Source organism: Lycorma delicatula, chromosome 5 (genome assembly GCF_047948215.1).
Source record: "Lycorma delicatula isolate Av1 chromosome 5, ASM4794821v1, whole genome shotgun sequence".
NCBI lineage: Eukaryota > Metazoa > Arthropoda > Insecta > Hemiptera > Fulgoridae > Lycorma > Lycorma delicatula.
In genome coordinates, this window is record NC_134459.1 from 50,548,645 (window position 1) to 50,572,698 (window position 24,054).

Here is a 24,054-nt window from a genome sequence, read left to right on the forward strand (position 1 = left end):
TCTTGGTTGTAAACATTCAGGCTGTTAAGAAGTGCCTCTCAGTTTATTTTGTGACTGCTGCTGTTAACATGTGGCCTCTTAAGTATATGTTTGCCTATAAATTTATTTATAATTACAATGCTTTTTTTTAAGTAATAATTTAACATAATTTTGGCTTTAGCTGCTATAGTAGCATTATGAGAAACACAGATGATGCTATTTTTGAGTTTGTTTGCTGAAGGCTTTTGATTGATGACTATGTTTCCCAATTTTATTGTGATTTACCAAGGACTTTTGAATATGTAAATCATGATACCTTGCTACAGAAATTTAATTTTGATGTTTTTAATTGGGGCTGCACATGTGTATTTATTCTTATTTCTTTACATTCAATATTCAGCGTGAGTGGTGTTAGGGATGTATTTATTTATTTATATATGTAGAAAGTTTATATATACTGGTGACTTTACAATAACTATTTCTCATTAGGGCAAGCCGAATATTTTTAGATATCAATACAGGAACTTTTTTCTTTAAAACAAGCAGCTGTAATTAATTTTTTTATTATGTTTTATTATTAAATATGATTAAAACAGATTATATAGATTTATGTTCTAATTATTCTCAAGAATTGTTTAGCAGGCATGAACTACTTTGTTCAGCTTTGCAGTAGTAAGTTATGGCAAGTTATTTGGTCAAATAGTCAAAGAATGGCCAACATGGCAGGGTCATATGTCATTTAAAAAATAAATATAACTTATATTATTTTGTCCTTGACTAAGCTTATAGATGTATGGTTGTTTATTATGAAACATCTATTCTCATTGTATGTTATATTTTAGGGAGACTCAAAAGGCAGTATTCTTATATTTAGGTTACTGGTACAAAAATAGATTATTAGAGTAACGGGAATGTAAAAATTATTGCTTTTACACGATTGCAAAGTATTTATTTTTACAGTTTTGAAATATGTTTTTTTTAATTTTTAAATAACTGTTTCCAAATTACCTAAAATAAAATTGTTTCATGAAAATTAAATTTTTTAACAAGTATAAAATGTTAAAAAATTGCTTGAAGTTTAAAATTACATGATTATTTAGATTATTATTAAACAATTATCAGTTACTACCAAAGAATTGGTATAAAAAATCAAACACTTATTTAAATAAAGGAAAAAAATAATAAAATAATAATATAGTAACATATACAGCATAAAAAAAATTAATAATTAATAACTAAATAAACATAAAAAAGGAGCATTTCTACTTTTATGTATAAAACAAAAATAACTACTGACTAAATGTTTTATGGTTTGTTTTACACAGTTCCTGTTGAATATGCTAAAAAACAACTTTTAAACCAGTCAAACTCATACTTAGATTGATCACAACAGTTCAATTTACATGCCTTGTATAGGATCTTATGAGATGAATTCACTATTACAATGAGATAAATTACTATATTGATACTGATGATTTTTTTTTGTCCAGTTTTATAATAATTTGCTGTCATTAAGTTATTTCATTGTCTCAGAGGACAGAGGCCAATTTCTTGAATTTAGCTTAGTTTTAGTAAAACTATGATTCTGTTAACATATTTTATCATGTTGTTATGTAGAGGGGAATGTACAATTTTTGAGGTTAATGTTCTTTGTTATTCCTAAGTAAGGTTGTTTTACTGTCTTTGTTAAACTTTTGTCAGTTCTTTTCTGTACCTTTAACAGAGTTTATTTCTGTGATATTCTTCCAGATCAAATGACACTCAGTTTATTATGAAAACTTTAACATTTAAAGCTGTGATCATTTGTTGCATAGATTGAAAAGTTTGTTGTATCAAAAATGTTTTTATTATTTTTTCAACTTAATTTTAAATCCAAAATTGGTAACATCTGCTTCTTTTCAAAGTAAATGAAAGTTATAAAGTCATATTGGATTGTGGTGGATAATCTGAATTGGAAGCACTTAAATTGATTTAGTAATATTGTCTGCTTTTGACTGAAATTGTTTCAAATCACTCTTGCATAATGTTTAGTCAGAAGTTATTTTTCATATAAACCTAAATAAAATTCATTTGTATTTGTTACTTATTGTTTAACAATCAAAATGGTTCTCTAGTCTTAGATTTTTAATTTTATAAACAATTTTTGAGTGTTTCCTATTTTGAGACTTATTTTATAACTGTTTTGCACAACTCTTTCTTTGTATATTTAATAAAGCTCCATTTCTTAATCTCAAAATTATGAGATGAAAGTCTTAATAAGTCTTATCGAAAAGGTTTTCTTTAAAAATTACTGTTTTTCTTAAATAAACAAATTACACTACTGAATTTTTCAAAAATTATTTATGTTTTTTTTTATTGAATTTTACATTACTAATTTATTTCATTTAGCACTACATCTTGCACATATTTTTAACATCTACAAGAAATCTCTATTATTGATATATAGCTATTTCAAATTAATTTTCTAAAAAAAATTCACATGATTTTGATGAAGTTGTAATATGCATAATGCTATGTGGGTACTAAGTTTTTATCTATATCTTAGCACAATTAGGAGATTTTCACAAAATGATTAAAAAATTGCTTCAGTTTTTATTGCTTCTCACAGTACTTTTTGCAGTTTTAGTAATATTGGTTGGAGGGACTGATGTGTTAGTTTCATAATGTGTTTTTATTTTTAAAAAAAAGTTTATTAAAATAAATTGCTAGGTCTCATGGAATGCACATAATGGATATATATATATATATATATATATATATATGCATAGATGAATACATGCAGGAGCTGTTACCAGAAGGTGTTTCAATTTTTTAATACGTGTTGACTTTAAAAAGAGAAATATTTAGGATCAAGAATAAAAATAAAATTTTAAATAATCTTGTGAGAAGTCATGCTTGATTTTGGTTGAGATTTCCTTCCAGTGGTAACAGGCAACTTATAACCCAAGTAATGAAGACAAAAATAATTGACTGCTGCTAGGAATTAACCCCTGTTACAGTGATGTTTCAGTATATGTTTATTGCTTTAAATGCAATAAAATCTGTCTAAAAAAAAAAATAAAATAAAGAAAATAATAAAATCTAATTATTTAATATGTACTGTCACAGTAGTTGAATATTGGCCCAGTAGCATCCATCTCTTCCTATTTTTGGTACTGTGTCTCTGTCCTTCATAGTTCTTCCCTAATTCAAGGTATTTTACATATTTAAATTCTTGCTGTTCACAGTGATTTGATCTAAATTTTCTTTATCTGGTTTTAAAAATTTTTCTTGATAAATCTGAAATATCAAAATCTGTACTTTTACCATTTTTTTCACTTTCCTGGCAAAATAGAATATAATTATATTGTATACCTTTACAATATACTATATAAGAGAAAATATGCTAATGGGTCAAATTTTGGTTATTGGGGGTTTTCAGATCTTCATGTTTCAAGACCCCCTTACAAAAAAAAAACTTTATTTTATCATTGAACAATTCTAGATGTGTGTATGTATGTTGGCTTGTTTATTGCTTGATGTCTCTAGATTGAATAAACCAATTTGGATGAAATTTGGCAAGATAATTTGTATATAGGGGGTGTTAGACACCTGTAATTTTCACATGGGTCAAAATGATTGGTCAAGGGAGCAAGGAGGTACAGAGCTTATAGGTCCCATACCTTAAAATTTTATTCAAAAGAGTAGGTGTATTTTTTTTGTATAATTTAATGCCTTTTTAAGTGGCTAAAACACCTTCTTACATTGGTGATTGGTCTTATTCAAACCCCCATAAAGAGTGGGAGAAAACCCCTATTTTCTTTTTTGCTATTTCTAGACTGTTTAGTCACATTATTGTACCAATTAGTTGATTTCAATATATTAATATGTTATTTTGGGTATGTATTTAGGCAATTTAATTTAGTGGTGGGCAATAATAAGCCTTTTTATCTGTCAGTTATTGTTTTGTTTGATATCTGTGCACTTGATTAATCAGATTTTTATGAAATTTTGAATGATAACTTCTGAATATGACATCTTTTTGATGCCATTTAGTTTTGGTTACAGTCGGTAGGGGGCAGATAGATATAGTTACCTCAAAATCTTATTGAAAGTTTAGAATAGTTTTTTACATAATTCTGTTTTATTATTTCTTTTATTAAATTGTTTGTGATTAGCAGAATATATAATGTGCTTCCAAAATAGTGTTGTGTAATAAAATAACGTTTTCAGTAATTTAAAATGTATGAAATATAATTGTCATCCTTACATATTATTCTGTTAACTGGATTCAACTTGGTCCAGAGTTCAATAAGACGAAATACTTGAAAGTTTTTTTTTTACTGATATTTATCATAAAATCATCTGAAAGTATGATCTGAACATGACTACTGAACATGACTTTCATGGATGTTTTATATAAGAAATATTTGACTGTTGGATTTGGGGTTAAATTTGTTTTATTGTAGCTGTTTATTTCAAAAGAATATGTTTTTTTTTATTGTAGTGATGTTATAATTGTATTTTATAGAAATTATGTCAGTTACCAACAAATTTGATTAATATTAAGCAAATATATTTCATCAAAAATTAAATAAATGCAATTATACATTTGCAGATTCATGCAAATTTTCTAAATAATTTTTTTTTTAATATTTGTATTTATTATTATTCTATCTTCTAATAATAATTTTATTATTATTTCTATAAAAGTACAATCACTTATAATTACAAAAGTAATCTAAATCAAATAAAAGATTAGCGACTACAGTAGAACTAATTAAATTATGATAAATGGAGTTTAATGAATAATTATAGATGTGACAACAGCCACAGGATATTGATTAATAAATTAATGTGTGATGTAGTATAGTCAGTTATTTAAATATACGGTGATAGATCTCACATTAACATTTTAGTAACAGCATAGTCATCTTGGCAACAGTGTTACTATGAACACTGTTTATAAATTTAAAGGATAATAACTGTTATCCTTAAAGTATAAAAAATAAACATATTTTAATAAGTAATTATGTAATAATGAAACATTAATGAAGTAGATTTCAGTAAAAAAATTAACAATCAGAACAAATTTTTAAGAAATTTGCTTCATCGAAGCATTTATGATGTAGACTACACAGAAGGTGAAGAAAGAAACTGTATGAATGTATGTATGTGTAAGGCAGGATGGTGGCTTTACCCGGTCAGAACTCATTTCCTGGTTAGGAATTTTTATAGAATCACTGGAATGAGCCTCCAGACAGGTCTCTAGGTAGAGCCAACCTCAATAAATCACATTAATGCCAAAGACTCTGTAATTAGAGAAGTCCCCACATCCTTAGTACAGATCCAGTGGAGGACTAGACAAAAGCTACAACAACTTGAGGAAGAAGAAGAAGAATCAAGGATAATTAATTGTAAATTAAAGGACTGTCTAGTTAGAAAGGGATGGTCTCTCTGTAGAGGATTTGTGTAGTGGGATGAACAAATCAAACCAAAGGGCTTTCCAGTGCTCATCTCATTAGTTTTTGCTCTGTTCCAAGAATGTATGGTTGTATTTATGTAGGTTGGAAGCAGTACATTACTGATTTATGATTTTGTATTGATCAGCGAAAATAAATGCTGCAAAAAAATTCTTTCTCTTCTAGATGCTAAAGACCAATCCAAGCATATGCTGAAGGATCATGAAGGAAAATCCTTGTGATTTTTAGAAGTAGCCAGCTTCAAAATTCAATTACTTTAAAGGCGTTCAATTTGATTATTCAATAAATGGTTCTAAACTAAAAAATATGACTGAGTTTAAAAACAAATATATTTAACTTTATGTTACGATTTCATAATTATTTTAATTTAGCTGTTGATGTTTATAAATTGCTAGGATTCATTGTTAGAAATATAAGACCTTCTCTATGAAACTAAAGTAAAACTATGAAACTACTTAATGATTTTATGTATATATATATATATATATATATATATATATATGTTTTCAAAATTATAATTTATAAAAGCATATTTGCTTTCTTGTACTTGTCCACCTCCTACCAATAAATAAAATAAAATAGAATATTTACTTAAAACTATGAGCTTATTTCCAAACTGCTAAAGTAAATGAATATTTTTTCATTCAGTTACATTGACTTTTGATTTTATCCTTACTATTTCTTGTAATTGTTTTTCACGCACTTTACTAACCATTTATTTTTGTATTTCTTTTTATTAAGATTTTTCCTTATTTGTACTGTTAACTGATTTGCCAATCTCTTGACAATTTCTTTGGCTTTTCCAAGTATTTTAAACAGATATTGATTGATTTTTTTTCTTTTTTTTGATTGTAATATTACAAAATATTTTTCTAACTCTATGTAATTGAGCTAATATAGTTTCTCAGAGGGGAATCTCTAATTACAAAATATTTTTCTAACTCTATGTAATTGAGCTAATATAGTTCCTCAGAGGGGAATCTCTAATTACAAAATAACTTTTTTTAATAATTTCTTTATATATTACATTTATCATGTTTATAGAACTTTCTCTAGCTCCACCCCAAGCAACTATTTTGTGTTGTATTATTGAGTATATGAGCCCAAAGTAAATTTGATAAATTTGTTTTTTGTTGAGGATTTCCTTAGTGTAGCACACGAAAATGACATTCTTCTTAATTTAGCAGAGACTTTTCCATTACATTGGTTTAACACATATGAGAATCAAATTTAATGTCCAAATAGTTAGCACTGTTAATAGTAACATTTACTACGAAGTGTAAGTGTTCAAAAGTAGGTATAGTGACATTGTGACATGCAAATGGAAGAATATGTTTTTTCATAGTTTATTGTTAGCTTATTTGCAAGGAAGTATTGGACTATTGAAGGAAAATAAGAACTGATGTTAAAAAGTGTTCCAGTCTTTAGCTGAGTAAAAAACTGCAGCATCATCTGCACAGGAAAGAATGTCCCCCTTGATCTGTATTTGGTATATGTTATTTATATACAGGATAAACAGCAATGGACTGAATATTGAGCCTTAAGGTTCTTCGTACTCTATTTTACTCTCAAAACTCATATATTCCAAATTTTTTACTTTTTGATATCTATCTGTAAGATAACTTCTCAGTAATTTATGACATTTCTCCAAAATCAATTTTTTTCAACTTATCTAACATTGCATGATCTAGAGTATCAAAAGCCTCACCAAATCAACAAATTTATACAAACATGGTCGACTAGAATCAAGACAGTTGTAAATCATCTTTTTGAGTTTTGCTTGGGCATCTTCTGTAGATCAATTCTGTCTGAACCCATATTGTCTGTCATTCAATTATTTTTATTTACTTACAAATGAAAGCATTCTTTTTTTGAGACTAATGTCTAATATCTTACTAATAATGAAATCTGTCTGTAGTTGGAAATTTTTTTGTTATCTCCATTTTTTTGAATGAGATAATTTGTGCTATTTTAAAAGTTTTTGGGCAGTATCCAGATTAATATTTAATTTACTAATTCAGCAACAGACTAGGAAGTATAAGTACCAACCTCTTTAGTATATCATTTGTAACTCCATCAGCTCTTGGAGTTTTTGCAACTTATTTCTAACTTTAATTGATTTTTTAATAAACCTGTGTTTATTAAAATCAATTTAATAAACTTGTGTTTTTTGTTTGGCTTAGTACTCTTTTTTCACTTTTGTGGATTTATTCATAACAAATTATTTTTCTATTAGTATTTTTTTTTGCCAGTTTTTTGTTCTATCTTGTAATTACTGAACTTATTCATGATTTGACCTTAATTCTTTTTTGCATAATGAAGTAGAGCACTGTAGCACTGTAATCCATTTTTGATGTTATACCTGTTGAATTTTCTGCTATAGAAGTTGAGAAACTCTATAAAGACAAAATTGCAGGAAAATGTAATGATCTGTTATGTAAGTTTCCATAATGTCGGTTTTAAGACTTCTTGGATCTGAATTGGAATGGTAAAAGAAGTGGTCTAGACAAGAAGCTGAATCATCAAAAATACTTGTTAGCTTCAGGTTATTGGTTTGCTTGGCATTTCTCCCGCTACCACTCCATTCAGTTACCTTAAAGTATAAGACCAAATGTCTGTGCCACAAACGGCTACTGAGTCACAAAACAGTTTAGCGACCAGTGTCCTAACTAGCTCCTAGAGCTAACCTAAAAGCATGAGCGGAATAAGCGTGGTACCATACACCACTTGCTTGCATGTCCACCGCCTACTTGTCATATATCACTAAAATGGGTAGGTGTACCCCATCAACTACTAAAACATATATGAATATCAATAATTAATTCATCTAGTCAAAGACAGCAATTTGCTGCCACACCATGTAGTTCCTTTCTTGTGTTAGTAGGAAACCCATAGGTTTCGTAGTGAAATTATTTAATGTGTGTTATGATTGTTTATTTGGTGTTTATTTATTTGTCAAATCTCTTTTAAAGGGAAAATCTCATGTAGTTAAAAGTGTAGTGTAGTGTCATTAACATTTTACACATAAAATTTGCACATAATGTTGCAGTAAATTAGTACATGTGTCAAGTTGCTGTGAGGTTGTTTTCAGAGGTTGATTTTGATTTTGTGTTAGTACTTGTATGTTTTATTTGTATCTATAGATGAATGTTTGTAACATTTGCCTTTTTACAAACAATTTGTCTGAAGAAAGAAAGAATTTCACAGTGAAGTGCAAAAATCAAGCCTGATTTTATTAATACGTCTTATTTTCAAGTTGTCTTAAAATATACTAATCTTATAATAAATAATATTGTAAATAATTTTTGTCCAGAAATAACAACTAAGACTGAAGGGATTCAAAATTGTCTCTAATCCCTCAGTTGTAGTCTAAGGTGATCTAGAATGACTTAACTGATTGTACTTTCATGAGACTAACCTCTATACTGTGAAATGAAGTTATGTTGTACAAAACCCAATGGAAAATTTTAGGTGAGTTGAGGAAACAAGTATTGCCTGACGTGTTAATCAGTATATACGTTTTAGGTACCATACCATAATGGTTGTATACAACTTTTCTTTTTTTCCTGTTTAGCCTCTGGTTATTACTGTTTGGATAATACTTTTGAGGATGGTATGTATGAGTGTAAATGAAGTGCAGTTTTGTAGAGTCTCAGTTTGAACATTCCTAAGATGTGTGGTTAATTGAAAACCAACCACCAAAGAATATTGGAATCCACGATTTAGTATTCAAATCCATGTAAACATAACTGACTTTACTAGGACTTGAATGCTGGAATTCTTGACTTCCAAATCAGCTGTTATGGGAAGGTGCGTCACCACTAGACCAACCCAGTGGGTGGTTGTAGACAACTGGCATGAAGCAAAGCCACTCCCAAAAATTGCATAGCCATTTCTAAGAATAAAAAACATTCTATGATGTTTACTAAGGAAGGTGAGGAATGAAGTAGTTTCCTTTTGCCTTCTTTATTTAGCTGAGCATACTGTTGTATATCTAAAAAGATTGACTGTACAATGAACATCACTGCTCTCAGACAAATTAGTTCAAACCACTGATATTTATGTTTCTGATGCTTTACTTACTTGTAGTCATAAGTATCTTGACAAATTGAATAAAGCATTAAATTATCTTTTATCATCTACTTCTGTATCATTCAGTTTTAATTAATTTTGTAGAACATAAATTATGTCCACAAATCTAAACTTATGATTATGTCTAAATCTTATCCATATAAAAATGACTAATGACTGAAAGATTTCTTAAATGCAACCTTTTCATATCAGCCCAGATAACCAGAAAGTAGCAATGCTACTGTTTCAAACTTGCTAACAAAATTTCATATTTATTAATTCTTGTATATAAAGAATGCATGTAAGAAATTTCACCATTTTCTTAGTACTAGTTCAGTTTTAATTGCAATTAAAATTATTTTTTGATTTCTTTTTTACAAGATCGGAATGTTGATAAATGTAAAGTAATTCTTTAATTGTGTGGTTTGCATTAAAAGTTTACTGAACAAAAACTATTTTCTATAAGATTAGTTTTCATAAGGGGATTTTAAAAATAAAGCATCTTTGTTAAATGCATGCCTGATAAAATTCATAGCCTGACTTTTCACCTCTTTGTAAAATTTCTTCTTTCCTATGATAAATAGTACTTAGTAATAGACATTGGAATATAATTTCTATAATCCTTAGTCATTTTATTGGTTTGTCCTGATAGCTGGTTTATGTAATCATAATCGTTAATGTGAAAATTTCCATTTTCATATATCTATGCTTATGTGGTGAATTAATTCATCAAACAAAAAATTTCCACTTTTTTATTTCAATCTTTTAAAATATTTTTTAGAATGTTTATATCAACTTTGTTGTAACTATAATAGTAGTTGTATTGTTTTGGTTTGTCTGTTAATTCTAGGAAGCACAGACTTCCAGCAATATGAGTAGGAGAGAGATCACACAGAATTCAGAAGAATTAGAAAAACAGCAAGGAGAAGATAAAGAAAATTTTGATACTGTACAAACTAGTAATAATAATAGCTTGGTAGACAGTAGAAAACCTACAACTGAAGATAATCGGAATATGATATCTTTTCCTTTGAAGAGTAATAACAATACTAATTTACTACATACTTCTCAGGAACAAAAACAGGAAGATACTCATAATATTAGGAATAAAAAACTAAAGAAAAAAATAGTAATTCCAATAAATTCAAGAGAAGTTGAGAAAGACCTGTTAGCAAGTATTTTTGAAAAATCACCATTGATAATCGGTGATAAAAGTTCAGTTAAAGTATTTCAAGTTAAAAATAGTAGTAATAATAATAAAAGTAATTTCAAAGAATTAGGAAAAGTTATTACTTTGCCTTTAGTTTCTGAAAGACAAAAGGAAATCGATAGATTAGCAGAGTTGTTTGAAAATTCTGAACCGAGTTGTGTTAGAACTAATGATCAATTAATGTTAAATGTGGTGAGTTATTTTTTTATTTAGTTTTAATACTATTTTAAGAATTTATTTTTTTGACGAGAATAATGATTTGATTGGCAAGTCAGTATAATGATCAACATACTGCCTGCTCATTCAATTTGTTTTCGGTTCAATTTTCAACATTGTATCTGGGTATTTATTTTTATAACATCTTCATTGTGGTATAAAAATTAAAGTTTTTGGTAAATTTATTAAATATTAAAACAATAAAAAGTTTATTATGAGTCATTGATGATTTACGTACCAATATTAGTTGTAATAATATTAGAGAGATAAACACTAATAATTATTCTTTATTGTACCCTATTGAGTGAAATGTTGAATATATAATGCACTGTTTCACTACAGAAAGGTGTGTGTTAATCTGTTTCTTTACATTCTCTGCCCCAGTCTCTCTAATGGGTGTGATGCATGTGAAGCACATGATGTACAAGAGATTCCAGTCACAGTTACAATGATATTCACTATATAACCAATTCCTGTGATAAACAGATTGCAGGTATTACTTTTAGGACTGAATAGCTCCTATATTTTGTAATATACCTATACTTTTTATTATTCACTTGTTCAAAATACTATATTACATTTACTAAATAGTATAAAGTAAAATCAAGTAGTAATCTGCAATGAAATTTATAATTTGTTTTTATGATTGGTTTGGTTAAGTTGCATGTGTGGATATGCATGCTACAAATTAATTAAATTGGCTTTTCATTACAGAATGAAGTTATGCAGTTTAATATGCACTGATTCAAAGTTATGCATAATTTATTTTTAAAGTAGTTTTTTACAATAGTGTGTGTGAGTACATATATTCTTACATTTGATAATACTTACTAACCATGGTTAAAAATATATGAATAGTATTTTTAAAATTACAGAGATGATTGGTTATCTCTGATAATCCATGATGCAAAGTTATTAAAATTCACAAAGAGTCTGTTTTTTTTTTTTTTTATTAAGTTTAGGGAAAATGTGTAATAGGCATTATTATTTTACTAATGGTGTCTTAATAATTGTAAAAAAAAATTACCACAGCTTTTAGAGTTTGACAAAAGCTTGCCAAAAGTAAATCTTGTTTAGCTGTGTATGTAATCTCTATAATCACTTTGTTGTTTCTTTTTCATGTTCTTTCACTATTGACATCATCAGTAGCAGCAGTTGTTAAATCACTGTCACTTTTTTCTTACCTGCTTGTAAGCAAGGGGATGTAAAGTTAATTTTTTAAGCTTAAAAATAGCATTAAACGAATGTTCGTATGTTTAATATTGTCATACATTTTTAGGAATTATTACTTAGTTTGAAATTTATGAATTGATTATTTTAAGAATTTTTTGTTGAATGATTTCATTGTAAATAGCAGTTTCCACTTCCATTAGAGTTTACAGCTATCATCAATAGAGTGATAGAACCTCTGTTGTAACTGGAAGGATCAATGTAGCATGATGGTTTCTGTATATGGAATATTGATGCAATTTAATTTTGGTCATATTCAGTCAAGGGAGCAGCGAGATATAGAGCTTGTAGTTCTCTTATCTCAAGGCAAATCTTTTCACATAATTTAAAGCCTTTTAAGTTGCTGAGATACTTTCTGATAGTTTTGTCTTTCTTAAAACCCCATAAAGAAGTGGCAGCAAAATCCTGTTTTTCTTTTTTGTCACTTCTGAACTTAAAGTGACATTGTTGTACTAATTAAATCATTCCATTACATTAGTATGTTACTTTGGTTATGCATTTGGGCAATTTCATTCAAGGGTAGGAACTGTGTTTTTCTTGATATCTTGACTGGAAGGATCAATGTAGCATGATGGTTTCTGTATATGGAATATTGATGCAATTTAATTTTGGTCATATTCAGTCAAGGGAGCAGCGAGATATAGAGCTTGTAGTTCTCTTATCTCAAGGCAAATCTTTTCACATAATTTAATGCCTTTTAAGTTGCTGAGATACTTTCTGATAGTTTTGTCTTTCTTAAAACCCCATAAAGAAGTGGCAGCAAAATCCTGTTTTTCTTTTTTGTCACTTCTGAACTTAAAGTGACATTGTTGTACTAATTAAATCATTCCATTACATTAGTATGTTACTTTGGTTATTCATTTGGGCAATTTCATTCAAGGGTAGGAAATAATAAGCCTTGTTAAAAAATTATTGTTTTGCTTGCTACCTTTAGAGTGCAAAAATCAACTTTTATGAAATTTTATATGGCTTGTTGATGTCATTTGATTTTGGTTACAATTGATCAAGAGAGTGGAGGGGTATCATAGGTCTTATATCTCAAAATTTGCCTCAAAAAGTAGACTAATTTTTTTAATGTAATTCTTTACTTACATACATATTTTAATGTTTCACTTAATTTTCCTCCTAAATAATAGTTTGCAAAACCCTTGGTAGCTAGAGTTGCATAAATTTCTATAAGTTAAAGTATATGGCTTTTTTATTGTTACTTTTGCATTATTAAGATATTATGTAAAAATAATTAATTAAAATAATATTGTTTATGTTAAATACAATAATTTCAAAATTTATTTTTTTCCTTCAGAAACTGAACCTAATGAAAACAGAAGTCTGCATGAATAATTTATAGATAATTTGCAACCTAAATTGAATTGAAAAAAATTATTAGTAGTAAAATGTTACATTTTTGCCACAGCAGTTGTGTAAATGTTATAGTCATTATGCTTAATAGACATCGAATAACACTGTGTCACTATTCAGTATAGTATACCTTATTAAGTTAAAATTTTTAAAATTAAAAAAATCATTTTCTTCAGCTTAGGTAATTATTGAGGTTTGAAACATATCAAACAAATAAAAACTGTTAATTAACTTTAAAGAGAGCATACTTTTGTTTCTAACCTTAAATACGAGTAAGTTTATATTTCTCATACTTTTAATGTTTAGCTTACTTTTCATTCATCTAATGTTCAATAATTTAAGAACAAATTTTGAGTGTTAGTGAAAGTTCCTGTACTATATTTTTTAGATTTATTTAGTACAATTCATTTTGCTACAGTTTACAAGTTATTGTTGAAATATTTTCTCTTAAGAATAAAAAAAAAAAATAAATGATTACTTCTATACATTACGTAAACACTACTTTAATCAATACTGTTGCATATAAGCTATTCAACTTGTAATTTACATTATTTAATATGGTAAGTTATTCATATTGCTCTAAAACACTAGTACTATAGTTAAACCTCAGTTAACTTGTAAACCTTGATTATTCAAATTTTTTTTACTATTTTCCTTCCCTTTCACAAAGTAAAACTTCTTTAAATACAAAAGTAACAAATAGACAACTCCAATTTTTTGTTGCCACAACTTGATGTTTAATTCCATCTAAATATCAGAAGGTATGCAAAATGTTGACTATCACCAAAAAATTTTTTGATTTCTGAAATTTACTTTCCCTGTTCTCTTTCCCATTAGCTGCTGTAATATTTGCAAGCAGAGGGGTTGTTGCTTTGAAGAAACTAAAAAAAAGAAAAGAAAAGTGCTTAGTTTAATTTATGCGTATATTTTCTATATTTATTTACCAATGAGCATTCCTTACATAGAATATGGTGTGATTCATTTTAAATTATTTTCTTTACAGCTTTTTGTATTTATTAGATTTAGCATTTATTGTTTTTTTTCTGTATTATTGTATTTCGTGAACTCTTTTTTCTATTTTATCTCTTAAGTAATTTACTAACTGCTCAACAACTAAGTATAAGAATAATACTTCATTATGCCTTAGTGTTCAAAACATTGCATAGACATTATGCATAATCATGTGTTATGTTTTACGTTACAAATTATGTCTATGGAATAACAGTGTCACTATTCCAGTATAGTATATCTTATTAAGTTAAATTTTTAAAAATTAAAAAAATCATTTTTCTTCAGCTCCGGTAATTATTGAGATTTGAAACATATCAAACAAATAAAAACTGTTAAGTAACTTTGAAGAGAGCATACTTTTGTTACTAACTTTAAATACGAGTAAGTTTATATTTCTCATACTTTTAATGTTTAACTTACTGTAGATTCATCTAATGTTCAATAATTCAGGAACAAATTTTGAGTGTTAGAGAAAGTTCCTGTACTATATTTTTTAGATTTATTTATCCATGTTGGCAACTACAAGCTATTGCTCAATTACAGTTCTACTATTTTTACGCTTAAATGACTTTCAGTCTTGAATTACATTCCTCATACCATCCAAGGTTTACGTATTAATCACTGTTGCTACAATTTTTTTTTTTAATGTAGTGGTTCAACAGTTTTTTAATAATTCATTTTTTGTATAATTATTATTTATAACTTGAAAATTAATTGTTATTTAGTAAGTTATACCAATGACTGTAACTATTGATTACGCTTTCAGTATATTAAAGGGCATGAATCTTGAAGCTTAGCACTGAGTCACCTGAACCTGCTCCAGCTGACATTCTATTATTAGTGTAACATATGACTTACTATGGAACCATCTGTATACTAGGTGTGTAAATATGAAACTGGAATTTTTGTATAGAAAATACATGTTTATTTTATGAAAATGATAAAAAATATTTTATTCAAAATATTGTCCATCGCTAGCTATACATTTTATAATTTAGAATTGTTATCTCTATGACAATTTATGAATGCCATGCCAAAAAAAACTGTTGCTTTTTTTTTAGGAAAACCAATCATCAAACCATTTTTGTACTTTTTCATAAGAAGTGAAGTGCTGCTCAGCAAGTGTGTGTCCCATCGATGCAAATATATAGTAATTGGACAAGCCAAGTCTGGTGAGTAAGCCACATGCAAAAGTATTTTCCAACTGAATGCCTCAATCATTTCCTTCATTGGTTTTTCTATGTGTGATTGTACATTATCATGAAGCAGAATCACTTTGTGTTGCCTTTTTTTATATTCTGGTCATTTTTCACACAATGCTTGATTCATATCGATCATTTGTTATCGATAGCGTTCAGTATTATTGGTTTCGCCAGGTTTTAGCAGCTCATAATAGATGACACCCTCTGATTCCAGCAAACACAGAGCATTGTCTTTCCATAGCGATTTAGCCTTGAAATCGATGTCGATGGTTCACCTAGAGTTACCCATGATCTTTTATGCTTAGGATAAGCGCAATGTATCTTGAAATGTATCCACTTTTCATCACCTGTCACAATTCAATGGAGAAATCACTTTCTTTTGTACCTGGCGAGTAGCATTTTGCAAGTGGTTTTTTGGTTTTCTTGTTGTCTTTCATTCAGTTCATGTGGAACCCATTTTCCCATTTTCTGGATATTTCCCATGGCTTTCAAATGTATGGAGACGGCTTCTTGTGTTACATTTAATTGTTCCACGAATTGTTGCGTTTGAGCATCATCCTCATCTAACAATGCTTGCAATTCACTGTTTTCAAACTTTTTCGGTAGTTTTCCAAGTTCTTCGTTTCTCACGTCAAAATTTCCATTTCTGAATTTTTTAAACCACTCAAAGCACTGTGATTTACCAAGAGTATGCTTATCGTAAGCTTTGACAAGCATTTGATGCGATTCTGTAGCAGTTTTCTTTTTATTGTAACAGAAAATCAATGCTGTCTGCAAATCATAGTTTGTAGGTACAAAACAACATGTTCAACACTAAAACTTTGCTGTTATATGAAACTGGATCAATACTAATTTTCCAAACAGCCCTAATGTGCAGAAATAATTCAATAACAATTAAATCATCATGATATCTTTATATTATATTCTTGTATTGTTGTGAGTTGAAAATCTTTGTCAGCTGTCAAAGAAAGAAAATGGTGCCAATGATGCAGTTTGACAGTAACTACATTGACAGCTAGGGCCATCTATGGGCAAATTCCGCTTTCATATTTACACACCTGGTATTTATACAAAATGCAAAATTAGCACTACTAATATTTATTATTATTATCATAATTATTTCATTCATATTTCAATTATATCAAGAGTTAATATTAAATAATATAATTAACTCATTTTTAATTGATAATGTAGTTACATAACTTATGAAAAAATTTTGTTTTTCAATTAATATTTTGTTGATCCAGTGATGAATTAAATGAAGTGTAATTAAATAAATTTATACAGTGAATCAAAAGTATGAAAACCCCCTCAACAACTGTAAAACTGTTCCAGATAGAATACTGTAACTTTCAGGATAAGACATTGGTATACAGTCATTCAGAAATGTTTGAGCGCATTTACGTACTGTATATGTTTAATCCTAATGTCATGTTGTTCAATAACAAGTTTCTTATTGTTTTCAGTTTTTTCTACTTGCAACCCAATTGTTGTAGTATTCTTCTTCGTTTACTTCCTGAGAATCCTATTTGAATCTTTCAGATGTACCAGCAATTCTGGAATGGTGGTCAGCTGTTTCTCTTTGAGATGAAATTAATTTACGGTCCTTCTCACTACACACTTGTTGAAATCATATAGGCCTGTTACTGGTTTGTCACGGATTTGATATTTTCTTGGTGTACTGAAAGAAGTAAGAGCCTGATGAGTTTTCTTGTAATTTATAAAATTCTTTTTCTGTTTTCTTACTTTTTGAACTTGCAATCATGATATTTTACACAAAGCTGCTGTTCTTTCTTCACATTTCTGAATCAGAATAATATGCTTATCATCATTTCCTGACATTCCAAATTTACTTGCTTCTTTTTTCATGAATTCGTACACATTGCTGATTAACAACGAAGCTTGCCAACTTGGTTTTTTACAAGTCACAGTGGATTTAAGTTCATTCGTAGTGCTTGCAAGTACAGATCAAATAAAAATGTAACCTATATTACATATACAATATTAAGAAAAGAAAAACACGGCACTGGCTAAATAGACACAACAGATGAACAAAAATGACTGAACATTATTATTATATAAAGCTTTCAACTTTAATGTATTCTATAAATAGAATAAATATAATGCTTATTTTATTTTGTTACGATGCTTGCTGTTGATGTATGTTTTTTATTGTTAGTCAGCTAATTTGAATGTTTCGTTTATTACAATAACTCAAACGTGCAAAATTGATTCATTTAAAAGGAATTATTGACTTTGCATATATCAATTTTCTCAGTAATCATTTGTAATTTATAATTGCAGGACCATAAATTATAATTTAGATTTAGAAATACTTATAACATTTTCAAACAGTTATAAAGAGTGAAATAATTCAGCTTAATTTTATTTTATACAGTTTTAAATTTTTATTAAATTATACTTCATTGTAGAATTGTTAATATACAACATATTAGCTGCTTGAATATAATCTTCAGTTTTCATACTCCGTACTATACTTAATGTACATACTTTCAAATATTATTTTACTTTTCTCACTCACTGAGCATAAGTGATGTATAATGGGTATTTATCATTTTCTATTTATTGTTTTTGTCAGGGGCAATCTGATTAGCAGCAGCAGCACTTTATTAACCAAAAGGTACTCTTGATTCAAAATTTTCACTGCAAGCTTGCTGCTACAGTGTTCAGTATTCATTATTTGTGGTCATTGTTTTGCTAATAAATTTGAAAGTTTTTTGTTATTTCCAACTTATTGTATGCAAGTATTTTTGTGTGTAACATGTTTGAGTGATAAGTTAGTGAATGTTTTTAATTTACTTATGATTCAACTTTCTTTACTAATTATCAACAACCAACTGTAGGTATCGTGTAATCATCAGGTACAATGAACATGATGTTCAAGGGGTTCCACCTAGTAGATTTTAAAAAAATGCTGTATATCCATATGTCAGTATAACTATTACAATTCGAAACACAGAATTAATAAAAGTTTACAGTTTCATTAAAGAATCTACATTCATGATAATATAGATCACTGAAGTTACTAATATTAATAGATCAGTGAAGTTAAATTGTAAAATTATGATGAGTGTAAAATTACTCATGCTGCTGGCATTTATTAGTAGCTAATGTCCATAGCAGTTGATACTATTTAAATTGTAACACTAAATTAGAAAATTACTGGAAATAAAAGTTTTAATTAAAATAGAATGACAAACTATTAATACTTTATTAACAGTAAATTTGTTTAAAATGATGGAATTTTAAAAGAAAATTCAAATGATTAAACATCAGTCCTATCATAGTAAAAACAAACTTTTTTTATTTTCACTTGGTAAGTTCTATTCAGTTGAAATTGTGAATTCAAATTGAAATTTATATTTGGTGATGCAGTTATTAATATTGATATTATAGTTGACACTATGTTAATTTGTTTTTAATTAGGATGAAGAACAGCATAGGCCAGATTATTCTCATGCTTCTGTCACAAATAATAGGATGACAACTGAACAGGTACAACCACCACAAAGTACAATGACAACAGTTTCTCCTGACATGAATTATTATCCTGTTTTGTCTTCCAGTGCTTTAGCCTTTGATGTGAAAAAAAAAGAGTTGATGGAGGAAAGGAAAAAGGATTATTTTGATTATATGCATAAGGTATGTTTAATTTATTATTTTTTTGTATTATCATAGAAAAACAAAGATTGAAAATCATTGTTGATTAAAAATCAAAGTTTGATGTTAAAGTAGAAATAAATGAAATAATGCAAGCAGCAGCTATATAAGTAACTTTAATTTATTGCATATATATTTTAATATTATTCAGCCAGTCTCCTTGGTACATTGGTAGTATTTTAGCCTTTCATCTAGAGATCTTGGGTTTGAATATCAGTCAGGCATGGTATTTTTTATATATTTACTTTGTAAATTTGATCTGCTGTTTCAGTTTTTTATCTCCTATTGGAATTTTTCCAAATATAGAGAAAAGGGTTTTGTTAATTTACCAGAACCTGAATTAGATTCATTATTAGGCATTATTTTAAATTAAAATATTATCTGACATAGAAGTAATATGTTTTTATTTTAAAATATTCTTAAAATTAAGGGATAGTACTGCTAAATAGATATTATACCTAAAAATGTACGCACAATTTTGTTTATATTTAAATATAAATTTATTAATTATATCGTAAATTAAAAAATTAACAGAAAAAAGTAATTTTGTTAATTACATTATTTGTATTGTAGGACAATAAAAGCATGATTATTTGTTGTTATGAGCTAAAAGATACTACATAGAACTTTAAGTAATATTTGTTTAAAAATGATGTTTTAAAAAAGACTTATTAGTTTTGTGTATATTAAAGATAAGTAATTTTAATTTAATGTACAATATATTGTAATATCATATAAGGGTTATTGTTTTTTCAAGTTCCGATCGGTCACGAAATTAAAACCACAGTGAAAATAAAAAATTTTTTGTTTGTAACGAGTACTTACATATTTACGTTATTTCTCTACATAGTCGCCACTTCGATTTAGACATTTGTCGTAGCTTGGTACCAACTTTCCAATACCCTCGTCATAGAACAGAGCCGCCTGTGTTTTCAGCCATGTTTCTACGCTGGTCTGCAGCTCAATGTCTATGCCAAAATGTTGTCCTCCTTGGAAGTGTTTCATCTGAGCAACAAGGTGAAAATCGGATGGAGACAGCATCTTGGAAACCCATCTCGCACACAGTTTGCAGTACTGAAGTCCCTCACTCATAATGGTATAGAGAGCTGACCTTTAAATTTCAGGAAACTAATTACTCAATACAGAAATTGTGAACCAACGATTTTCTCGAATTGCCTCATTCATTCGCTCAACGAGATCATCGGTTGACACTCGCTTCCTTCCCAGACCGCCTGTATCATGAATATCTGTACAGCCTGCTTTAAAGTTCCTGCACCATTGTCGCACTTTGTTTGTAAATAAAATGCTGTATATGCATATGTCAGTATAACTATGACAATTCAAAACACAGAATTAATTAAAGTTTACAGTTTCATTAAAGAATCTACATTTTATGTAAATTGTTAATAATTTATATTAAGGATTACAATTGTTAAACAAATAATACAAATATTTAAAAATAAAAAATAAAACTGTTGGTTCTGTAACATATGGAAAAAGTTAGAAATTAGTATCCTGGAAACTGATTGTATGAAGTAAGATAAACTGCCAATGGACTTAATCATGATAATATAGATCACTGAAGTTACTAATATTAATAGATCAGTGAAGTTAAATTGTAAAATTATGATGAGTGTAATTATGATGACTCATGCTGCTGGCATTTATTAGTAGCTAATGTCCATAGCAGTTGATGCCATTTAAATTGTAATACTAAATTAGAAAATTACTGGAAATAAAAGTTTTAATTAAAATAGAATGACAAACTATTAATACTTTATTAACAGTAAATTTGTTTAAAATGATGGAATTTTAAAAGAAAATTCAAATTATTAAACATCAGTCCTATCTTAGTAAAAACAAACTTTTTTTATTTTCACTTGGTAAGTTCTATTCAGTTGAAATTGTGAATTCAAATTTAAATTTATATTAGGTGATGCAGTTATTTATATTGATATTATAGTTGACACTATGTTAGTTTATTTTTAATTAGGATGAAGAACAGCATAGGCCATATTATTCTCATGCTTCTGTCACAAATAATAGGATGACAACAGAACAGGTACAACTACCACAAAGTACAATGACAACAGTTTCTTCTGACATGAATTATCCTGATTTTTCTTCCAGTGCTTTAGCCTTTGATGGGAAAAGAAAACAGTTAATGGAGGAAAGGAAAAAGGATTATTTTGATTATATTCATGAGGTATGTTTAATTTATTTTTTTTTGTATTATCATAGAAACACAAAGATTGGAAATCAAAGTTTGATGTTAAAGTAGAAATAAATGAAATAATGCAAGCAGCAGCTATAAGTAATTTAAGTAATTTTAATTTAATGTATATATTTTAATATTATTCAGTCGGTCTCCTTGGTACATTGGTAAAATTTTAGCCTTTCATCTAGAGATCTTGGGTTTGAATATCAGTCAGGCATGGTATTTTTATATATTTACTTTGTAAATTTGATCTGCTGTTTCAGTTTTTTATCTCCTATTGGAATTTTTCCAAATATAGAGAAAAGGGTTTTGTTAATTTACCAGAACCTGAATTAGATTCATTATTAGGCATTATTTTAAATTAAAATATTAACTGACATAGAAGTAATATGTTTTTATGTAAAAATATTCTTAAAATTAAGGGATAGTACTGCTAGATAGATATTATACCATAAAATATATGCACAATTTTGTTTTTTTATTTAAATATAAATTTATTAATTATATCGTAAATTAAAAAATTAACAGAAAAAAGTAATTTTGTTAATTACATTATTTGTATTGTAGGACAATAAAAGCATGATTATTTGTTGTTATGAGCTAAAGATACTACATAGAACTTTAAGTAATATTTGTGTAAAAATGATGTTTTAAAAAAGACTTATTAGTTTTGTGTATATTAAAGATAAGTAATTTTAATTTAATGTACAATATATTGTTATATCATATGAGGGTTATTGTTTTTTCAAGTTCCGATCGGTCACAAAATTAAAGCCACAGTGAAAATAAAAAATTTTTTATTTGGAATGAGTACTAACATAGTTATGTTATTTCTCTACATAGTCGCCACTCCGATTTTGACATTTGTCATAGCTTGGTACCAACTTTCCAATACCCTCGTCATAGAACAGAGCCTGCCGCCTGTGTTTTCAGCCATGTTTCTACGCTGGTCTGCAGCTCAATGTATGTGCCAAAATGTTGTCCTCCTTGGCAGTGTTTCATCTGAGCAACGAGGTGGAAATCGGATGGAATCAAGTCTGGGCTGCATGGTGGGTAATCAAACACTTCCCAACGAAACACTGCAGGAGCTTCTTTGTTACAGCTGCAGTGTGCGGCCGAGCATTTTCATGGAGAAAGACAATGCCTGATGACAACATTCCTCTCCGGTTATTGAGAATTGCCCTTCGTAGACGTTGAAGAGTCACGCAGTATGAGGCTGCAGTGATGGTCTTGCCACATTCCATGAATTCCACCAAGAGAACTCCATTCCGGTCCCAGAACACAGTAGCCATACACTTTCTGTTGGCGAAGGTTTGCTTGAACTTCTTTGGTTTACTGGGAGAATGAGATTGCATCCACTGTTTGGATTTTTCTTTTGTTTCTTCAGTTTCGAAAAGGACCCAGGTTTCGTTCCCTGTGACAATTTTGTTCAAAAGTTCTCCTTCATTGTGGTACCTCTGGAGAAACGTTGGGGAGGTGTCCATTCTTAATGTTTTGTGATGGTCGGACAGCATCTTGGGAATCCATCTCGCACACAGTTTGCAGTACTGAACTCCCTCATTCATAATGGTATAGATAGCTGACCTTTAAATTTCAGGAAACTAATCACTCAATACAGAAATTGTGAACCGACGATTTTTTCGAATTGCTTCATTCATTCGCTCAACGAGATCATCCGTTGACACTCGCTTCCTTCCCAGACTGCCTGTATCATAAATATCTGTACATCCTGCTTTAAAGTTCCTGCAACATTGTCGCTCATTGAAGTTTCACCGTACACATTACATATTCGTCGATGAATTTCAGCTGCATTACACCCTTCAGCCTGAAGAAATCGAATAACCGTATGCACTTCACTCTTGATGGGAGATGTATTGTTGTAGACTCGTTTACGTGCTAGCTGCGTGCTCAGAACTAAATGAAGTGACGCGGCGAGATTGAAGGTCATACTAGAGATGCTGCCCAACTCATATGTGCAAAGGTTCATCCGATTTTTGCGCAAGTTTTTATTTCGCGACCAATCGGAACCTTGAAAAAAGAATAACCCTCATACTTAATATTATTTTGTCAATCTCCATGGTAGATTGGTAGTGTCTCAGCTTTCATCTGGAATAACAATTTTCTTGTTAAATATTATTTACTTTTAATGTAAATTGTAAAATGATGGAGATTGGTCATGAACAGATTAGTTTTCTGTTTTGTAAATACAGATACCAGAAATGTTTGTAGAATTATTAAAATACAACATATTAGCTGCTTGAATATAATCTTCAGTTTTCATGCTCCGTACTATACTTAATGTACATACTTTCAAATATTATTTTACTTTCCTCACTCACTGAGCATAAGTGATGTATAATGGGTATTTATCATTTTCTATTTATTGTTTTTGTCAGTGGCAATCTGATTAACAGC

The 24,054-nt window shown here is 28.6% G+C and overlaps 1 protein-coding gene across 5 annotated transcripts in view; it reads left to right on the forward strand.

The window, feature by feature from the left end:
- LOC142324940 (uncharacterized) overlaps positions 1-24,054 on the forward strand; it is a 120,367-nt gene that overhangs the window by 46,578 nt on the left and 49,735 nt on the right. For 2 of the 5 annotated variants that reach the window (XM_075366096.1, XM_075366098.1), the window contains exons 3-5: positions 10,363-10,914; positions 19,188-19,403; positions 21,415-21,627. In XM_075366096.1, coding sequence (XP_075222211.1) covers positions 10,363-10,914; positions 19,188-19,403; positions 21,415-21,627 — 981 coding nt within the window. Of the gene's footprint in view, positions 1-10,362; positions 10,915-15,328; positions 15,419-15,599; positions 15,711-17,321; positions 17,431-19,187; positions 19,404-21,414; positions 21,628-24,054 lie in introns of those variants that run through there. The other 3 variants (XM_075366099.1, XM_075366100.1, XM_075366097.1) reach the window with 3 other exon arrangements.